An 18,639-nucleotide genomic window follows, 5' to 3' on the forward strand; every position below is an offset into this window, starting at 1 on the left:
AGCTAGCTGTTCCAGCAGCAACGGCAGGTTTCCAACCCTTGCCTTGCGCCCCAGCAGCAATGAGGCCAAGCAGAGGAATGAGGAAGAGGGACTCTCTCACCCCACCCCAGCGCTGCCATCTCAGCTACTACCAGCCTGCCACTCCAGAGGGAGTGAGAGTGGGCTGGGTCTCAATCTCGGGGTGAGGGGCTGTTCTGAGCTCTTCCTACAAGTGACTGACCTACCTTGCACCTTGCTTGCCTTGCACAACTGTCAAGTGAGTGGGGCTTTGAACTTGAGGGATTCCTGCTGCTGTTGCACTGCTAGATCAGCTTGCTGGCCTCACACAACTTCTGAGTAAAACACCAGGACTGTGGAATGTTGCAATTAAAGTAATTGGGGTGGGCTGCCTTTGTGAATGTTTTCCCCCTCACTGCTTGGTTTGTGAACATGACATGATATATTTGCACCTCACTTCTGTCCCTGGGTCCTCTCACCCCTTTTTATCTTTGCAATAACCATGTGAGGTAGGTTAAGCTGAGAGTTGGTTTGGTCAAGTTGCACAAGTTTTTTTTAGCTGCTCCTATCTTTTTAATGTTATTTTAAGTGTTTAAATGTTATTTAATAATTATATATGGGTTTTGAACTATTTGAAACTGTTGTAATGTGCCTTGTGTGAGCAGGAACTCTGAAAGGCAGGTTAAAAATCGGTTAAACAAATACATGTTAAATCAAGACAGTGGATTAAAAATAACAGTTCATATTGGTTATATATATACATAAGCAGCAGTTCTTGCTATTAGAATGCCTTGAGGTGGGTGGTGAGTGGCAATGCAGGAAGCCCAATCTATGTTCAGTGTACCAACCCAAGAAATCCTGTTGGCAGTCCTGCCCACTCAATTACCTCCTGCCCTCATAGTTAGGATATACACATACTCCTCAACAGTATAGGATAACTCCATGGGGAAACAGCTCCCATACATACATACATACATACATACATACATACGTGTGTGTGTGTGTGTGTGTGTGTGTGTGTGTAAGAAAGGGTTCTCACTTATGCACAGTTGAGTGCATGACTGTAACCTTTAGCTGAAGTTTCAGATTATTACACATTTTTATCTTTGTCTTCTGTCTTCCCTTCATTCCATAACTCTTTCTCAGTGAGTTGTGTCCATTACCATATAATTACTCTCTCTCTCTCTCTCTCTCTCTCTCTCTCTCTCTCTCTCTCTCTCTCTCTCTCTCCTCTTCTTTCCTAAACTGTTTTCCAACTACCTAGGAAAAACAAAAAGCTTTTGATCTTCATCTTAAACTTCAGTTTTTAACCTCAGCACTTCAGCAGGTGAGACTGGAACATTTTATCTGTGCTAGTGATCTTCATCTAATATAACTGTTTTTTGCATTTGCTCATATTCTGAGGTCTGCAGGGTTTGGCTATGATCAAAAGTAATGTTAATAATCCATTTTAAGTTACCGCTTAATTTCTGTTTCCATTTGCTCACCATTCAACTAAAACCTGATGTAGCAAAAGAAAACAAGAACATGGAAATCAAACTTTTGCTCTGTGTAGTACTGACACTCAGGCCCTTTGTTTGTCCTAATCATAAGCCATGAGCCAAATTTCTCCCCTCACCTGGGTGACCATCGTCTCCTTTGCTTTAGGCAGCAAAATGTCTTAGGCCTGCCTTGCCTCTTCCCTGTCGGTGACAATGGTGGGCTCCTCTGAGGGCAGGCCATTCTTGCTCCTCTTCGGCTGTAAGAGTGAAGTGTGGCTACAATTCAGAAAAAGTGTGCCTCTCCTGTCAGAAGTTTGGAAAACACCATTTAGACACACGGAAATATAGGCATAGGAAGCTGCCTTATGCCAGGCCAGACTATATGTCCGTCTAGTTCAGCACTGCCTACTCTGACTGGCAGGGAGTGTCCAGACAGAGGTCTTTTTTGTCACCGGTAACTTGATCCTTTTGTACAAAGAGAGAGAAAACCAGGGATAGAACCTGGGACCTTCTGCATGCAAAGCATGTGCTCTGCCACTGATGTATGACTCTTCTAGATGTGTACAGGCACAATCCAGCAAAAGTCACTTGCAACTATGTCCATTGCTTGCTGCTCTCACATTAGCTGGATTGTGCCCACTTTCTATGTGTTTTCATTTTGTTTGACCCTTAGTTTTGGATTGGGTTTTTAAGTTCTCTAAGCTATCTTGAACTTCAGGTTGAAGGAAAAGTGGGTGAATTGGCTTTTCCTTCAGAGGTCTGCTGTAACAACTTTGCAAGGCACTTCTGGGACAAAATCATTCAGATTCAGACAGAGTTGGATGCCACAGAGCAAGTCAAATGGAGGCACCCAGAGCACTATCTGTTTCATCTGTACTGGATCAGTTTCAGTTGTTGCAACCCGGGGATGTGAAAAAAAATGCTTGAAGCAGTGCGGCCAGCCACCTGCCCCATTGACCCTTGCCATCTTGGCTTCTTAGAGCTAGCTGTAGGGGGTTGACTGGGTGGGTCCAACGAACAATTAATGCTTCACTGGAGCAGGGGGTGGTGCTATCTGCCTAGAAGGAGGCAGTGGTGTGGTCCCTCTCTAAGATGACCTCCCTGGACCCAGAAGTGTGAAACAACTATCACTCAGTGGCAAATATCCCCTTTTTGGGCAAGGTGCTCAAGAAGGTGGTGGCAGTACAGCTTCAAGCATGCTTGGAGGAAACTGATTACTTGGATCCATTCCAGTCTGGCTTCAGGCCCACAGCACTGAAACTGTCTTGGTCACCCTGGTTGATGACATCTGTCAGAAGAGAGATAGGGGGAGTGCTATCCTGCTCATTCCCCTCAATCTCTCAGCAGTTTTTTGATACTGTTGATCACAGTATCCTTTTGGAGCATCTCAGGGAGATGGGGGTTGGGGGAACTGTCCTTCAGTGGTTCTGCTCATGCCTCCGGGGCCATTATGGGAGGCTATTGTTCGGCACCATGGGAGCTCTCTTGTGGTGTTCTGCAGGCTTCCATCTTGTCCCCCATGCTATTTAACATCTATATGAAGCTGCCGGGAGCTGTCATCAGGAGATGTGGAGTGAGGTGTCATCAATATACAGGTGACATCCAACTCTATCTCTCCGCTCCATCTGAATAAGGAGATGCAGTCGAGGTGCTGGACCTGTGCTTGGAGGCAGTGATGGGCTGGATGTGAGCTAATAAATTGAGGTTGAATCCTGAAAAGACAGAGGTGTTATGTATCCAGAGTTCTCATGTCCGGGAGGTGGGAGATGGTCTGTTCTGAATGGGGTTGCTATCCCCTGGAAAGAGCAGGTCCACAGCCTGGAGGTACTCCTGGATCCAGCATTGTCACTGGAGGCTCAGGTGGCCTCACTGCCTAGGAGTGCCTTTTTCCAGCCTAGCTGGTTCACCAGCTTTGCCCACTTTTGGACAAAGATGACTTGGCCGCAGTACTCCATGCTCTCGTAACTTCCAGACTGGATTATTGCAATGCGCTGTGCGTGGGGCTGCCCTTGAAGACAACTCCGAAACATCAACTGGTAAAATGCAGCTGGGGTTCCCTTTAGATCTCTAATAACCCCTGTTATAGAGAGCTGCATTGGTTGCCAGTTCATTTTCAGGCCCAATTCAAGGTGCTCTCAACAATTTAGTCCCCAATATCTGAAAGATCGCCTCCTTCCTTGCATACCCTCCTAGGTATTGAGATCAGCAGAGGGGGCCCTTCTGATAGTTCTACCACCCTCAGAAGCTCGGGTGGTGGCATGGGAGGTGGTGGCATGGGAGAGTACATTCTCTATGTCAGCCCCTAAGTTGTGGAACTCCTCTCCACCAAGGTGCATCTGGCAACCTCATTATACAGCTTTAGATGAATGCTGAAGACACACCTCTTTACCCTGGCTTTGGACACCTGAGATATATATATTTTAGGTTCCATCCAAATTTGTGATTCCGATTGTTTTTAATTGTTTTAAAACTGTATTTTAAGGTTGTTGTAACTCGTCCTGGGACTCTGGGTGAAGGGCGGGTAATAAATTCTAATGACGACAACAACAACAACAACAATCTTTTAAAATAAATACTTTATTTATTTATTTATTTATTTATTACAGCGATATCCCATCCTTCCTCCCAGTAGGAGCCCAGGGCGGCAAATAGATAGGGAAATAGATAGGAAAAGAGAGAGAGAAAATAGGGCAGTTATATTTCTGGAATGTAGCATAACTCCTGCCAAATTCATATTTACATTACCAACAGAGTGAACAACAAATGTTTTTGTTTTTATTTATTTATTTATGTCATTTCTATACCGCTTTATATTATTTGGGAAACAAATCTCAAAGCGGTTTACAACCTAGATTAAAACATTGAACAAAACAACATAAAATATTAAAAGAAAAGATTACAAATTCAAGTCAAATATAAAACACACATTCAAAACAGCATAATTAATAGAAAAATAAACGTATTCTCTTAAACATAAACATGAGTTAAGAATCAAATACAAAATACAAACTCCCCAAACAGCATCATTAGTTAATTAAAACAACTATACTAGGAGCTACACACACACTCCATGTCTAAATCCCACTCTTATTCATTCCCCCAAACCATACAGACAATTTATTTCCAGTCAAACCACCATAAAGAACAAATGCTTAGCCTACAAAAATACATAGCATCCAACGCAACCACTCCCTCCCCGTCTCTCACCCAGGTAGGGCCATAATACCAGTTCAGTTTCTCCTACTGAGTGATATTGGGCATCTTCAAAGCATACAAAAACATAACAACCAGACTCTCTCTCTGAGCAGCACATGCACAATTCAACTATAACCCAATAATACAACATTACTCTCTTTCTCTCTACTGGATAATACACTCAATGGTACAATATTAAAGGGGTGATGCCCTCATGGAGACCCCAAAAGTTCTGCATTGCAGCAACCTTTATAGCTAATCTGTGAGCTGGGTGCAGTCAATTAGCTGCAGGTGTTTCCACTCTCCTCCTCTGCAATTAGCAATAGCATCCTGACTCTACCTTTCTATAGGTGAAAAATTCATGAGGCAACCAAAAACTTGGCCTCTTCAGTAAATCACATAAGCCGAGTAAAAGAATCTTAGGACTTCAACAAACATGTGCATCTATCTGCAGTGGCTGGCTGTCCAATTAAGTCTCTTGTGGAAAGCCTCAGCATCAGTTACTAAATTAAGCTGCTATTGCTGCTGCTGCTGCCGCCTCTTCCCCTCCTCCTCCTTTGCCGAGCTGACACGGCCACCTTCGTCGCCAGCGGCCTTGCCTATCTGCCTACCTGAGGCCAAGCCAAGACTGTTGCAGGGCTGGTGTAAGGAGGGGTGCGCTCTCCACGGTGCCGGCAGCGGTGGTGGAGTAGGTGGCAGCAGGGCTGTTGCTGCTGCTGCCGCCGCTGTTGCTAAGACCTTGGCTCCCGCTGTAATACATGCTGATTATGTTCTGGTTCCTGCAGCATGTCTTTTCGTAAAGATGAAACAACCACACTGTGTTGTAGTGTGAAGTATTCCTGTTCAGGATTCCAAGCCAACCAAACTTGCCTTTTCCCAGAATCATAAAAACTTAGGGACTTACCTTATTCTGAGTCAGAGACCATTGGTCCATTTAGCCCATTACTATCTGCAGTGATTGGCAGCAGCTCTCCAGAGTTTCAGGCAGGGGACCTTCCCAGCCCTACCTAGAGATGCTGGGGTTTGAAGCTGGGACCTTCAGTCCTCATTGACCAGTTTGGGGGTTCCACTCCCACTTAGGGTTTCCCCCAAAAAAGTTCTCTTATACAACTACAAACCTCCCTCAAGTTTGCTTTTACCTCCCTGTTGGGTGTGGATGGTGCAGTTTTGGCTGTATAATGATCAGAGAGTTTGCTATTAGTTTATAAGTTTTAAGAAACTAGCTGGCACAACCAAGTTTACTTTGAGGCTAAAAAAGAATGTGAACTGAAAGAATGAAAGAAAGTTGAGGGCATAGTATGAAGAATGTGGCATTTTTGCCAATATTTTTGTGAAGTCTGAATTGCTTAGTTCCAAGGCTGATGAATCAATGTACAACCTGTTACCAACCCTTAGATGAGGACAACAGATATTGATTGAAGAACAGCCACACTGCTGTGAGCATGATGAAACACCTCAATAATGGAGCTTGTAATGTTTGCACGGTGATTTAAGGACGCGGTCAATACTGCCAGAAGCCATTAGAGATGGAAAAGGTTTTTATATACTCATTTTGTGTGCCTAATGTTGATTTGACTTTTCCCCAGAGATAGCATAAATCACGGCATAAATCACAGTTGAATTCAGAGACCAAGGGTGCTGCTATCACTAAGCTACGCCCAAAACTTTACAAGTAATGGTCCAGGCAAAGTTAAGCACTTTTCTGGCCATTTTATTTAAACAGGTTAAACTTAAGCACACATTTATTTCTCCCATTGAAATCAATTGGACATAAAAGTAACATCACTGACGGGGGCAAATGAGGCCAATAATCTGCCTTCGTTATAAGACAGCTTCCTATGTTCCTATCCCTGCCCCATCTAGGTGCCATTTTAAAAGCAAAGAATAGCATCAGCTGTGACAATGGGACTTGTCCAATGGGACACTTTGGAAGATTCCCAGAGCAACTCTGACAAAACTAATTGCCACCCCAGTACAGCATTTGCCTACAAGTAATGCTAGTAGAGCTGATGCAGAAGCTTCAGCTAATATTTCAAATTTCTGTTCTGTTTAGCTGTCCTGCTGTAGTTACAGATTGCCTAAATGTCCGTCACTTCCCTATTAGTCGCTTAGCTGAGAAACACAGTAGATGTGACAGCTGTCTTTGAGAATCACCTATTGTGGGCGAGTTGAGCTTTCTTTCAGCAATATGAAGAGTCAGATAGAGTAAATGCCAATCAAAGAGGCTGTTTATCTGCACCAGTTGTCCACTCATTAATATGACCTTTCTCTACACATAAATATTAGGGAGCCCATATCATACTCATTTATTTTATGTTTATTGACCATGCCTGTCATGCCCCCCAGACCCTCAAGGTACTGGGTTCATGCATCAGGCTCAGACCCCCACCCTTAGGGAAATGAGACTGGAACCAAAAAGCTATTACTTCACCCTTGCCAAGGCTGTGTACGCTCACAACAACCCTGCAAGGTAGAAGGTAGGCTGCCACCACCCCTGTATACTGGTCCACTCAGAGCCAGGGGATCTCTGAGCCCAGAAGATATATAAAACCAAGGTCCTAAAAGGCAAGAGTCACAGTTACACTCCTTGCCAGGCACCTCTGGTTTAACACTTAAAATCCAAGCCTTCAACTTCTTAACCCTCTTTGGTAGTGAGTGACTGAGATGGGTCAAAGTACTGAATTCAGAACCACCCCTTCTCTTAAATGAACACACCAGATTAAATAGAAGTAGCTTTATTAAGAAATATAAGTGCACATATCATATAGCAGCAAGTAATCCTTTAAGACCATTCACCCAACAGGGGTTTAGGTTCTTACAAGAGAATTCATACACACAACAAGAAAATAACAAACTAACTCACCTAACTACTTACTCAAGAGGTAGTTGGTTGCGTGGCACCTCTCCTAAGAGAGATGGATGTTCAACATAAAGCAATGGAACCAGACATAGGTTGCCTTCCCATAAGCAACCCCTGGAACCATAAGGCAGAAAGGTTTGGAACTCTGGTGCCAGTCAGCATAGGCAGAGAACAGAGAACAAAGACTATGGGTCTCTAGCCCTATACTTAAGGGAAAAGGATCCTAACGGTCCAAGATTAATTGACCAATCAGGAATTGGCTGATGTAACTTTCTTCTCGATGTTTCTCACATTTTCGCGCCTTCAGGCCTCCCTCCCAACTGTGTTTTCCAACTGTACAGGCCAAGGATGACCTTGGGTACCAGGCACTTGCTAATCAGCAAAGATAAACAGGTGCAGCTTGTTAAGGCTTCTCTAACCGTCTTCAGCTGGGAAGTGAAACTCAAATTGGCAAATTGGCAAAGGCTTGTCTTTTCTAACTGTAACCGTCTCCCAGAGTTCCTTACTGGAGCCAAAGTATTGTTATTAGATTTTTAATAACTCATGACCATTACAGGTTCATGACAATGCCCACTTTTCCTTAAATGAAGTGGTTTAAACATAGCATGCTGAAAACATGCGTCTTGGGCAGGCCAAGTTTGTTTCTTTTCCAACAACTAGAGTCATTCCTTAAGTAGCAATATATTGTAATCAGTCTGATTTTATATCAAACTGCAGTTTCAGATTCAACTGTTAATACACCCAAAACAGAAATAGAGCATAACCTCCAGTATGAAACACAAAAGGCTGTCTTCACCACCATATGACATTGATCAATAAAAAGGCTTTGAAATTAATAAAAATAAATTTGATGCAGGTTTCTAGGATGAATAATGAGGGAAATGAACTTTTCTAGATTAGATTCTCTGTAGAAACATTAGTAACACAGGAAAGAAGCAAAGGAAGAAGAACGCCAACAAACATACAAAAATGTAATTCTCCATCTTTGGAGATGTAGTCCTGATTGCAGGTGTTGTCACCATTCACCATATGCTCAGAGGCACGTTACCAAATTCTTCCAAGCTACACAGCAAGTGGATTGGACTGTGAAAGACCAACCCAAATGGTGTTTGCATTTTGACCAATTTGTAGGGCAGTCCAATATCTCAGAGAGGAGGTCAGGTCTCCTGCTCCCCTGGTGCATTCACTATAGGTGCCCAATTTCCTTGCTTTTTAAAGTTTGATAGAAATATCTGTTGGCTATAAGTACATTCTTAAACTGCAAGGTTTTTTGCCTATTAGAGAATCTTTTACTTGAGTTTGGCAGAGTTACATCTCCACTGCCTTGTACATTTGGTAGTGTTTACACAACAAGTAACATAAAACCATCATCACTACTAGTCCTTGTAACTGGTGATATTTAGTTGTGTGTATGAGCTCTAACTGGTTCACATCAATTTGGGACCTCTGTATAAAGCATTGTAAAAAGCCATGAAGGTCTAAGACTTCATAAGTAGCTTTCAAGTGCTAGATGGATTATGAAAAAGAAAGAAAGAACAACTCAGGGCACATTTCTTTGAAGACTCTTTGAAGACTGAAACTGTTTTTGATATGTGACTACTATGAAGAAAATTTAATCTTGTAGGAAGCTTTTTTTGTCTTATAATTAAGAGGCCAGTGAAAGCAAAACTCCCAAAACAAACCCCAAACTCTCTACAACATTGATTTCCTCCTTTAATAGTATTGATTTCTTTCAAACTGATTGGTACTTGCAAAAGTAAATGGAAAATGTTGAAACATCATGAGTGGTAGAGGAGCTCCTTATGATTCAAGTATCTCTCAGTCTGTAAAAAAAGGAATCATTTAGCTGCTTTAATTATCACTGCTCTACTTGCCCGGCAATCTGAAGACCTGGTTTCATCTAACCTACTGCCTGAGCTTCTACTTTTGTTATTCCCTTTAATCACAATGCTTCTACATTTTTTCATAATTCAGCCATATGTTGGAAGTTCACTGCATGAAACCAATTAAGGAGCATTTATTCTGTAAATAGCTTACTGAAGAACTGGTATGTATATGAAGAACGTGAGCATACAAATCTGCTTTACACTGAATTAGATCACTGCTCTATCTTGCCCAGAGCTAATTACTCTGAATGGCAGCAGTTGTCTAAGATCTCAAGTTGAGATCTTTCCCAGACTTACCACCCATGAATCTTTTGAATATTAACCTGAAGCCTTCTGTGTACAAAGCACATGCAGTACCACAGAGTGATGCCTCCTTCCCAAAATATGTAATGTACAGCACTCTGCTTCTTCTTTGGACAGGAGACCATAATCTAGGAGGCACAATTTAAAGCAAGTAAGGCACCATGGCTTAAGCAGGAGGAGGTTCCTCTTATTTGTACCCTGTTTGCAAATGGAGAGCCAGTGTGGTATAGTGGTTAGAGTGTGTGACTACGACCTGGGAGACCAGGGTTCAAATCCCCACACACCACGAAGCTCACTGGGTGACCTTGGGCCAGTCACTGCCTCTCAGCCTCAGAGGAAGGCAATGGTAAACCACCTCTGAATACTGCTTACCATGAAAACCCTATTCATAGGGTCGCCATAAGTCGGGATCGACTTGAAGGGGGGAAACAACAGTTTGCAAGTAACAAAACTTGAAGCTGACTGTCTCAATGAGGAGAGAGCTTCAATAAGCTAACATTTTTTCATGTACATACCAATTTGTTTATCTCCCATGACAGAGAGCCAGTTCCTTCCAGCTCCCTCATATATAGCTCAAAATGCATTGGAACCTGATTATGTTGTATATGAAATAAACTGTTCTTGGTACTATTTATTTCTTTTATTTATATCTGGTTTTTGTTTTTGAGTGCTGAATAAAATAGCAGCTCAGTGTTAAAAGAGTTTCTCAAACTCTTGAAAACCTGGGAAAACATAAGGTCCACTTGTGGCCTTACCATGTGTAATCTATGGCTATAAATTATGGTGCTCGTCCATGAGTGCATAAAGAGAATGGCCACATATTCAAATGTGATCTGAAGGCTGTGCCCTGGGTTGGGTGCTTCATACCTGGTGGCTTGGTGAGCAATACAGATAACTGGTGAGAATAGATTTCACCAAGGCTTCCAGCCGCTGCAGTTCTGTTGACTAACCTCCCTGTCTATTCTTCAAAGCCCTAATCAACTTCAAGACCAGGGAAGATGGTGGGTATGATTAGAAATGAATGGATCAGTCTATTTTCACTCAGTTTCACATGTTGATTTCACATGTGTTGATTCACAAACTGGTTCTGTCCTGTTTCCACAATAATCCACTAAAAGATTTTTGCATGAAAAAATCTCCCAACATTCAGCTTCTTTAGAGAGAGCAACTGAAAGAACAAGAGACCCAAGTATGTTTTTGTTTAGGTGGGCAAAGTGCATTGTGAGAAATGATGGAGGGTTCCATGTCATAAGCAGATAAGGCTGCTAAAGGGGAGCTTATAAGAAAAAACAAAGTTGGAAGTTTTGTGTAGATAAGAAACAATACAATTTCACAACCTTTGCATCTTCCCTCTAACGTGAAACTATTTACTCTTTATTACAGAAATATTCTGCAGTGTCTCTCTGCCGCATATCAACTGAGGTCCTAAAAGTCATCAATGCAACAGAGGAACTCATAGCAGAATCTGCAGGTCCTTGTGATTTTGCAGCAAATGTGTCTGACAAAGGGAAAAGAGAATTTCCATTAGGTGCAGACCCTATCAGACTTGATGAGCAACTCACAGCATTGGAAGAAAATGTAAGAGTGGCAGAAAACTTTGTGTATAGCTCTGTATTCTGTAGAAAGTCTTGCTTTTTCCAGACATAAGAGTGCTCTTAAGCAGAAAAAAGATCCTTTGGTGTTGAATGGCAGCTATCTATACAAAAAATACTGAAGGACAAAAGCCCTCTTTAGGTGTCTTGTATCGGAATTAAGGAAACACATGAAGTTACATGAAAGGACAAGTGAATGAACTCTGCTCCCCCACCCCACCCTAGTTGCCCGCCATGAGTTCAAGGGTGAATTTGCAAAGTGGGGAGCCTCCTGTACTCATGGAGGTTCCCTGTGAAATTTAGAACCCTGGAAGGCTCTTTTTGTTAAAGAGCTATGTCCTTTAAACTAAAATCTGTCATTTTGAAGATGTTCCTATGATCACACACTTACTCACACTGTAGTTACATAAAAATATTCAAATCTTGAATCATGGGTTTGGATCCAAATATCCCACTGTGTGAATGAAAAGCACATCATTCCTCTCCTATCAACAACCCCTTTGTATCATCTGAAATACATGATGCATGCCCTGGGGCTGCAGAAAAGGGACATACGGTCACGTGCATGCATGCACACACGCACACGCACCCTGCGTAAGTGGAAGTGCCTCCTTGTTGCACAGTATGATCTTGGGTCAGAGCAATGTTGTATCAACACTGGCATCCGAAATGGAAACATTTGAGCTTATACATTTGTCTCCAGGTGCCTCCAGGCCATCAGTGTTTTGCAGAAGGTATTTAGGTACAAATTTAGATTTGCACAATTAAAGTGGATTAAAGCATGCTGTCTTCCCTGGCACAACAAATCCAATTGTAAAAAGAATCTGACTTTTTGTGCTCAGAAAAGGGACAGGAAAACGCATTTAAAAGGGTGGAATGAATAAATGATTGATATGGTGGGGAACATTTTTCAGTCTGAAGGCCACATTCCCTTCTGAGCAACCTTCTGGGAGCCACATGCCAGTGGTTGGTGGGCCAAGCTTGAAGAGCAACAGAAGGTTACTTTCCACACACACACACACACACTCTACCCTCCATCCAAGCAAGCTAAAGATATTATGAGAGCTCAGGGACACATTTCTTGAGCACCTGCGCTTTGGAATTCTCTGCCTATTGACATTAGACAAGGCCCTTTGCTGTATTCACTTCAACACCCACAAGCCTATCCAGACATGTAGAGGATATGTTTTAATCTCTTTTTAGGTTACTGCTGCTTTAATTGTTTCTGAAATGTTTTTAATTACTTGTTTTTAACTTTTATTGATGATTTTAATGTTTCTTCTAAACCGTTTAGAGGTTTTCTTACAATGAAGTGGCATGTAAATTTTGTTACATAAAAATAAATATATAAATTCCAGCCAGGTAAAAATCCTTGGTGTGCCAGTGAGATGTATGGTCTAGGGAGAGTTTCAAAGACCACATAAAGAGGTTTGGAGGGCTGTTTTTGGTCGCTGGGCCTTAGGTTTCCCACCCCAGGATTAACAGGAAGACATATAAACACCCCACAAGCAAATCAGGATGAATGCTTATTGTTACATAACCTCTCCTTCAACAAATCAGGCTGATGCTCAATAAAGGCCAGATGCCATCTAATGTCCATGTAAGCTTTGTGCAAGCGAATCAGGATGATGCTCAATAAATAGGTCATCTGGAGGAGTCCTTCATCCCTCTCAATATTTCTTGCAATGGTTAAATAGTGTCACATTTTCTGGTGTTGTGCAGCTGGATGGTATTGTTCTTCCCTCCATCTCCTTCAACAAAAACACTTGTGCCCACATCTGCCCTCCCCCACAACTTTACCCCTCACTGAGTAGCCTTTTTTCCTTTTTGCTCAGAGTGGCTTCATCACCACTGCCATTGCCTTTATCTCTCAAATCCCTATCAATAGCATTCTGCTCAAGATTATTTTATTTTCCCGTGTGGTGTTCAGAAGCATCTTACCTGCTTTTACTCAAAGCCATTTACAGTGGTACAGAGATGAGGGGGTGGAGAGACAAATGGCTTGGATGCTACAGAAATAAGGGGTTGCAGAATGAGTGGCTTTTTGTAACTTTTGATAAATTTTTATTTTTTTAAAATGCTTCAATCGCTATTTCAGAGCCCTCAGACCTGCAACCTGGGGCAGAACTGGGCATTGGACTGTTCAAGTCCACACCAAAGACCAGGACAATAGAACCTATTTTATGAAGTATTTTGTCTAATAACTCTAGTGACATTATCTTCCTAACCTTTGCCTTTCCAAACTCATTTGTTCGTAAAAAGAACTGAATAGTAGCACTTGGAGGCTCTTCAGCTGGCACTGGGAGAGAGGCCCCAATTGTAGTTGAGGTATGATTTTTAGAACTGAATGTTAGAAAGGACCTACACTGCTATCAAATTAATTAAAAATAATGCAGATCTCTCCCTCCCACACTCTTTCCATATCCAGACACGCATCAAGTTGAAATGTAACATAGGGTTCTCTAGACAGTTTTGCCTGACTCATTTCCTCTGTTAAAAATAAGAGGGCCTCTCAGACATTCTGAAAAAGGCAGAGAAAGCCTTGGGTGGCTTTAAGAAGAAAGAAAAAATATAGAATATGATGTATTATCAGCATCTTTGCTCTTCCAGGACTTCCATCCCTTAAACCCAAGACCATAACTTTCATCTCTCACCTGCATTCATTTCCCTTTACTGTCCTTTTCCTTTAGAACTATCTCCCAGTTGGTATCTGCCTTCCTCTGTTACAGAGACAGGAAGCCTGTGGCCTCCCAGATGTTTTTGAGCTCCAACCCCATCAGCCCCAGCCAATGCAGCTAATGGTCAGAAAAGAAGGGAGTTGGAGTGCAACATCTGAAGACCCACAAGTTCCCCACCAGCTCTGTCATCTTACATAAAGGATTTCAGGAAACCCTTATCTTTGCTCTGCTTTTTCCAGATTGATCTACTCCCTCCGTTACCAGTCTCTCCTTCCCTCCCCCTTTTATATTTCAGTCTCTTAAACTATAAGACTGCTTTTATTATTATTTTTATCTTGTATTCAGCACCCTTGATTTTAGGCACTTTATAGGATACTACTACTACTACTACTACAATAATAATAATAATAATAAATAGCAAAATGTCGCCATCAGCTTTGCAAATGCAGTTTTAGTAGGAATCTGAGATCCTAATGCTTGAAGAGATACCACAGATGAAGACTAACCTAACTGGATTCTGGTATTTGGACTCCTTAGGTCTACCTGACAGCTGGCAGTGTGTATGGCTTGGAGAGTCAGCTAAATGACCTTGAGGATACAGCACGCAGAATTAACAGCATTACTGCAGAATCAGAGTTGGCTGACCTGGAAGATGAAGTGGCAACAGCAGCAGCACAAGTTCATTATGCAGAGCTCCAGGTGAGATGAACAGCTACCTAATTAGTATCTGCAAAATAATTTAATATTTATTTATTTATTTATTTTCATTTCTAGACCGCCCATAGCTAATAGCTCTCTGGGCGGTGTACAAAACGAGATTAAAATACAATATAGAATAAAATCAGTAACAAAGGAACACATTAAACTAAAAACATTAAACATAAAGCATTAAACATTAAAACATTAAAATGCCTGGGAGTATAGCCAGGTCTTAACCTGGCGCCTAAAAGAAAGAACCGTAGGCGCCAGGCGTATTTCCTCCGGTAAGCTGTTCCATAATTCGGGGGCCACCACAGAAAAGGCCCTAGATCTAGTAACAGTCCTCCGGGCATCCTGGTGAGTTGGTACCTGGAGGAGGGCCTTAGATACTGAACGAAGTGAACGGGTAGGTTCACAGCGGGAGAGGCGTTCCACAAGGTATTGCGGTCCCACACCGTGTAAGGCTTTATAGGTCAACACCAGCACCTTGAATCTAGCTCGCAAACAAATAGGTAGCCAGTGCAAGCGAGCCAGGACAGGTGTTATATGCGCAGACCGATTGGTCCTCGTCAACAGCCTGGCTGCCGCATTTTGCACTAGCTGAAGTTTCCGAACAGTCTTCAAGGGCAGCCCTACGTAGAGCGTGTTACAGTAATCCAGTCTAGAAGTTACCAGAGCGTAAACAACCGAGGCGAGATCATCACTGTCCAGATAGGGGCGTAGTTGGGCTACTAAGCGCAGGTGGTAAAACGCATTCCGTGCCACCGAGGCCACTTGAGCCTCGAGCGACAAGGAAGGGTCAAAAAGGACCCCCAAACTACGAACCTGTTCCTTCAAGGGGAGTGTAACCCCATCTAGAACAGGATAAGCATCCACCATCTGAGCAGGGAAAGAGCTCACCAACAGTGTCTCAGTCTTGTCTGGATTGAGTTTCAGTTTATTAGCTCCCATCCAGTCCATTATCGCGGTCAGGCAACGGTTCAGCACATCAACAGTCTCACCTGTGGAAGGTGAAAAGGAGAAGTAGAGCTGCGTGTCATCAGCGTACTGATGGCAACGCACTCCAAAACTCCTGATGACCGCACCCAGAGGCTGCATGTAGATGTTGAAAAGCATGGGGGACAAAACCGACCCCTGAGGGACTCCACAATGGAGAGTCCAGGGTGTCGAGTAATGTTCCCCAAGCACTACCTTCTGGCGACAATCCGCTAAGTAGGAGCAGAGCCACTGCCAAGCAGTGCCCCCAACTCCCAACTCCGCGAGCCTCCCCAGAAGGATACCATGGTCGATGGTATCAAACGCCGCTGAGAGATCAAGGAGAATCAATAGAGTCACACTCCCCCTGTCCCTCTCCCGACAAAGGTCATCATACAGGGCGACCAAGGCTGTTTCAGTGCCAAAACCGGACCTAAAACCGGATTGAAACGGATCCAGATTATCGGTTTCATCCAAAAGCGCCTGGAGCTGGCTGGCAACCACCCGCTCCAGAACCTTGCCCAAAAAAGGGACATTTGCCACCGGTCTGTAGTTGTTCAAAACATCTGGGTCCAGAGAAGGTTTCTTTAAAAGAGGTCTTATTATTGCCTCCTTGAGACTACCAGGGACTACTCCCTCTCTCAAGGAGGCATTTATTACCTCCCTGGCCCAGCCAGCGGTTACAGCCCTGCTAGTCTTCACTAGCCAAGATGGGCAAGGGTCCAGAGCAGACGTGGTTGTTGGATGTTGGATCTGGCGCAAGCAGATGCCCAGGATGCAGAACAGTATAGTGACAGGCTAGATGCCAGTTGAAGCAATGAGCCGGACAAGCAATAAGTTTTAAGAGTCACTTTACTGACAATATATCACAAGCTCTCTCTGTACAAACTCCTCGACCCCCACACCAACTGGCCAGATCTGCCAAGTCTTATAGATAAGGCCAGCTGGTTGCCTTGGATACTTGTCCTTGAGATCTGCACGGACTCTGAGCGTCTTGGCCTTGTAACTCTGCCATGGAAAAAATACTCTCAGAAACCCTTTACTTGCCAACATTCCCCCACCTATTTTTTCCATAGCCTTCTTGCTTAGCATTTCACACATTATATCACATTTCAACAATACATTTCAGATTATGTTACAGATTCACATTTTCACTTCTTTTCATGTCATTTACATTTACATTTCTTGCATTTACTTATATCATTTTCTCCACATGATACATTTCTTTTTCTTCAGTTTACATCAGCATCATTTGTAATACAGTTACTAGATTGCATTAGAATCTCAGCATCAATTTTATTACATTTCATTACTCTTCATGATTTCCATCATCCCACTTTTTCCAGTTACTGAAGTCTATATGTTTAATAGAATTTATTTTAAATCTAACAGGTGGAATACCTTTTGTTGTTCTCTCTGATCTGCGTGGTTGTATTTCTGCCTTAGTGTCTGTGTCTGTGTCAGGCGATTCCTTTGTTTCTCTCTCAGAGCTAGAACTTGATTCACTACTGCTGCCTGTTTCTTCTTGTTTTATTGGTACTGTGTCTGCCTGTTCTTGTTCATTACTAACTTCAGTGTTTCCCAACTCCACATATGTTTTATCTTCCCAATCCTGCTCTATTGCTTGCACACTTCTGCTTAACACCACAGACCTTTTTTTTGGCAGCCATATTCTGTAATACGTGTTTTCAAATCCTAGCATGAACCCTTTGTCTGCTCTCCTTTGCAGCTTCCCTGTCCTTTTACTTTTGGGAACATGTACCCAGCATTCTGCTCCAAACCTAATCAAATGTTTTAATCTGGGTTTTCTGTCATACAATTTTTCATAAGGAGACATTCCATTTGCCTTATGAAATATTCTGTTTTGAATATATGCTGAATACAGAACACACTCTCCCCAGAAACTGTGTGTTAAAAATGAGTCACACAGCATTGCTCTCATTGAGTCTTGAAGTAACCTGTTCCAACGTTCAGCTAATCCGTTTTGATGTGGACTATAAGGGGCTGTTAACTCCTGTTTTATTCCTCTTTTATCCAAGTATTCAGTAAAAGAGTGTCCTAAGAACTCTCCTCCTTGATCTGATCTTATTCTCTGTATTTTGACACCAAACTGCACTTCAATTTTTGTAATAAATCTTTTCAGTTTCTCTGCAGCTTCACTTTTAGCTTTTAGTAAATAAACAGTGCAGAATTTTGAAAAATCATCAACTATTGTCAGGAAATATCTTGCACCCCCCTGAGTAGGTTGAAATGGCCCCACTAAATCCACGTGTATTAACTGATAAGGTGCATCAGTACTAGGCATGGCTTCTTTGTTCTTTGCAGCCACAACTGCCTTAGTTTGTTTACACACATTGCAGTCTACATATTTTCCACAGTTTCTTAACTTCACATCATTACTATTCTCTGTTGTTTTCACCACATTTTCATATCCTATATGGCCCAATTTTCTGTGCCATAAATGTACACAATCATTATGGGGTTTCTCATTAACACACATGCGTATATGGTTTGTTTGTTTCAAGTTTAGGTAGAACAATGATTCCTTTACTATCCCTTTCATGAATATTTTTTCTCCTCTCATAATATGAACTGAACCCCTTTTGAACATCACATTGAACCCCATTTCATTGAGTTTTGACACAGCCATAATGTTGCATTCAATGTCAGGAATAAACAGCACATCTGTCATAATCATATTAAAACCTGCTAATTTCACTGTACCCCTACTTTTGATAAGTTTCTTAGTTCCATCAGCCATTATCACATGATCCTCTACGTCACAAAATGTATGAAACATTGATTTATCTTTGATTATGCTATTTGTAGCCCCACTGTCAAGAGCCCATACATCATTACATTTATTTCCCTGCTCATTGTTAATACATTGCTTATTCTTACTAGCATAGATCACCTGTACACATGGTTTTCTTCCTTTTTCTCTTCTTCTTGCTTCACAATTCTTTTGAAGAT

General features: G+C 42.3%; 1 protein-coding gene across 6 annotated transcripts in view; it reads left to right on the plus strand.

Annotated features, from left to right (window-relative positions):
* The window catches only part of MYRIP (myosin VIIA and Rab interacting protein), a 377,908-nt gene that overhangs the window by 349,399 nt on the left and 9,870 nt on the right, over nt 1–18,639 (plus strand). For 5 of the 6 annotated variants that reach the window (XM_061587554.1, XM_061587553.1, XM_061587558.1 and 2 more), the window contains 3 exons: nt 1,262–1,324; nt 11,106–11,300; nt 14,530–14,691. In XM_061587554.1, coding sequence (XP_061443538.1) covers nt 1,262–1,324; nt 11,106–11,300; nt 14,530–14,691 — 420 coding nt within the window. The remainder of the gene's footprint in view (nt 1–1,261; nt 1,325–11,105; nt 11,301–14,529; nt 14,692–18,639) is intronic. The other variant, XM_061587556.1, reaches the window with a different exon arrangement.

The sequence above is a fragment of the Rhineura floridana genome, chromosome 10 (genome assembly GCF_030035675.1).
Source record: "Rhineura floridana isolate rRhiFlo1 chromosome 10, rRhiFlo1.hap2, whole genome shotgun sequence".
NCBI classification, from domain to species: Eukaryota; Metazoa; Chordata; class Lepidosauria; order Squamata; family Rhineuridae; genus Rhineura; species Rhineura floridana.